The 2085-nt window shown below is 45.2% G+C and overlaps 1 protein-coding gene across 1 annotated transcript in view; it reads left to right on the top strand.

The window, feature by feature from the left end:
* MAP3K10 (mitogen-activated protein kinase kinase kinase 10) overlaps positions 1-2085 on the top strand; it is a 41794-nt gene that overhangs the window by 25766 nt on the left and 13943 nt on the right. Inside the window, exon 7 of the mRNA XM_011984280.1 lies at positions 1241-1357. Coding sequence (XP_011839670.1) covers positions 1241-1357 — 117 coding nt within the window. The remainder of the gene's footprint in view (positions 1-1240; positions 1358-2085) is intronic.

Raw genomic sequence — 2085 nt, 5'->3', positions numbered from 1 at the left:
TAATCCCAGCACTTTGGGAGGCTGAGGCAGGCAGATCACCTGAGGTCAGGAGTTCGAGACCAGCCTGACCAACATGGAGAAATCCCGTCTCTACTAAAACTACAAACCTAGCCAGGCGTGGTGGCACACGCCTGTAATCCCAGCTACTCAGGAGGCTGAGGAAGGAGAATCGCTTGAACCTGGGAGACAGAGGTTGCAGTGAGCCGAGATCGTGCCATTGCACTCCAGTCTGGGCAACAAGAGTGAAACTCCATCTCAAAAAATATATGTATTTTTTATTTAGCCCAATATATCCATGCAATCAATACAAAATAATTTTGAGATATTTTACCTTTTTTTTCCACACTACATTTTTGAAATCCAGATGTATTTTATATTTATAGCACATCTAAATTTGGACAGAAAATTTTCATTAAAAAATTTTTTTTTTCTGAGATGGAGTCTTGCTATACTACCCAGGGTGGTCTTGAACTCCCGGGCTTATGCAGCCCTCCCAAAGTGCTGGGATTACAGGCGTGAGCTACTGTACCTGACCTATCAAAAATATTTGATCTGTATTTAGATTTCATAAAAGTTAGAGTTGAAAAAGTACATACACATACCCAAGTTGTTCCAAAGATGAGTTTCCAATAATCAAATGGAGTACCCATTTTTAAAATTTAAACTTAAATTACTGTAATTACAATAAAATAAAGAGTTGACTGAGCATGGTGGCTCACACCTGTAATCCCAGCACTTTGGGAGGCGGATGCTGGAGGATTTTTTGAGGCCAAGAGTTCAAGACCAGCTTGGGCATCACAGTGAGAATTCATCTTTTATATGGATATACAGTTTAAAAATTAGATAAATAAAGGTTAAACTCCAATTCCTCCATTGCACAAGCCACATTCCAAGTGCTCAGTTGCTGCACGTAGCTGCTGGCCGCCATATTGGACACTGAGGCCTAGGTCCTTGGTCCACTAGAGCTCTTGTGCTTGTGCTTATTAAACCACAGTTCCATTGCTGAGCCTCACCGCAACTTGCTGATTCAGGGAGGGCCCAAGAATTTGCATTGCCAAGAAATTTTCAGCTGACAGTGATGCTGCTGTTTTGGGGTCCACACTGTGAGAACCACTGCATTAAGGAATGAAACATGGCAGTGTTCCCATTCTAGAATTCCTTCTCTGCTTCTACAGAGGAAACTTCCCTTTGGTAATCCCTGGAACCATTTGCTTAGCAAAGCTTCTCTTTCTTTCTGCAGGCTTTGAGCATAAGATCACAGTCCAGGCCTCTCCAACCCTGGATAAGCGGAAAGGATCGGATGGGGCCAGCCCCCCTGCAAGCCCCAGCATCATCCCCCGGCTGAGGGCCATTCGCCGTGAGTATCTCCCAAGGCCCTGACCAGTCAGTCAGTCAGTGAACAAACATTTTTGCACACGATGTTTATACCTGGCACCAAGCCAGAGTTACAGCAAGAAAGAAGACAAGCCAAGGCCCTTTTCCTCATTCTTATCATGGGAAACAGACAGTAAACAAATAAGTCTGTAAGCAGGATAATTTTTTTTTTCTTTATTTTTTTTTTTTTTTGAGACAGAGTCTTGCTCTGTCTCCCAGGCTGGAGTGCAGTGGTGTAATCTCGGCTCACTGCAACCTCTGCCTCCTGGGTTCCAGCGATTCTCCTGCCACAGCCTCCCGAGTAGCTATGGTTACAGTCGCACACGACCACACCTGCCTAATTTTTTGTATTTTTAATAGAGATGGGGGTTTGAGCATGTTGGCCAGGCCAGTATCGAACTCTTAACCTCAAGTGATCCACTCACCTCAGCCTCGCAAAGTGCTGGGATTACAGGCATGAGCCGCCGCGCCCGGGCGCAGGACAATTTCTAGTAGTGATAAATTATTTAAAGGAGCTCAGAGGAGACGTATTAGTCACAGTTCTTCAGAGAAACAGAATCAACAGCATATGTTTAGAAATATAGAAAGAGGGCCGGGCGCGGTGGCTCACGCCTGTAATCCCAGCACTTTGGGAGGCCGAGGCGGGCGGATCACGAGGTCAGGAGATCGAGACCATCCTGGCGAAAACGGTAAAACCCCGTCTCTACTAAA

The sequence above is a fragment of the Mandrillus leucophaeus genome, unplaced genomic scaffold (assembly GCF_000951045.1).
Source record: "Mandrillus leucophaeus isolate KB7577 unplaced genomic scaffold, Mleu.le_1.0 Scaffold106, whole genome shotgun sequence".
NCBI classification, from domain to species: Eukaryota; Metazoa; Chordata; class Mammalia; order Primates; family Cercopithecidae; genus Mandrillus; species Mandrillus leucophaeus.
This window is presented reverse-complemented; position numbering and strand designations above follow the sequence as displayed.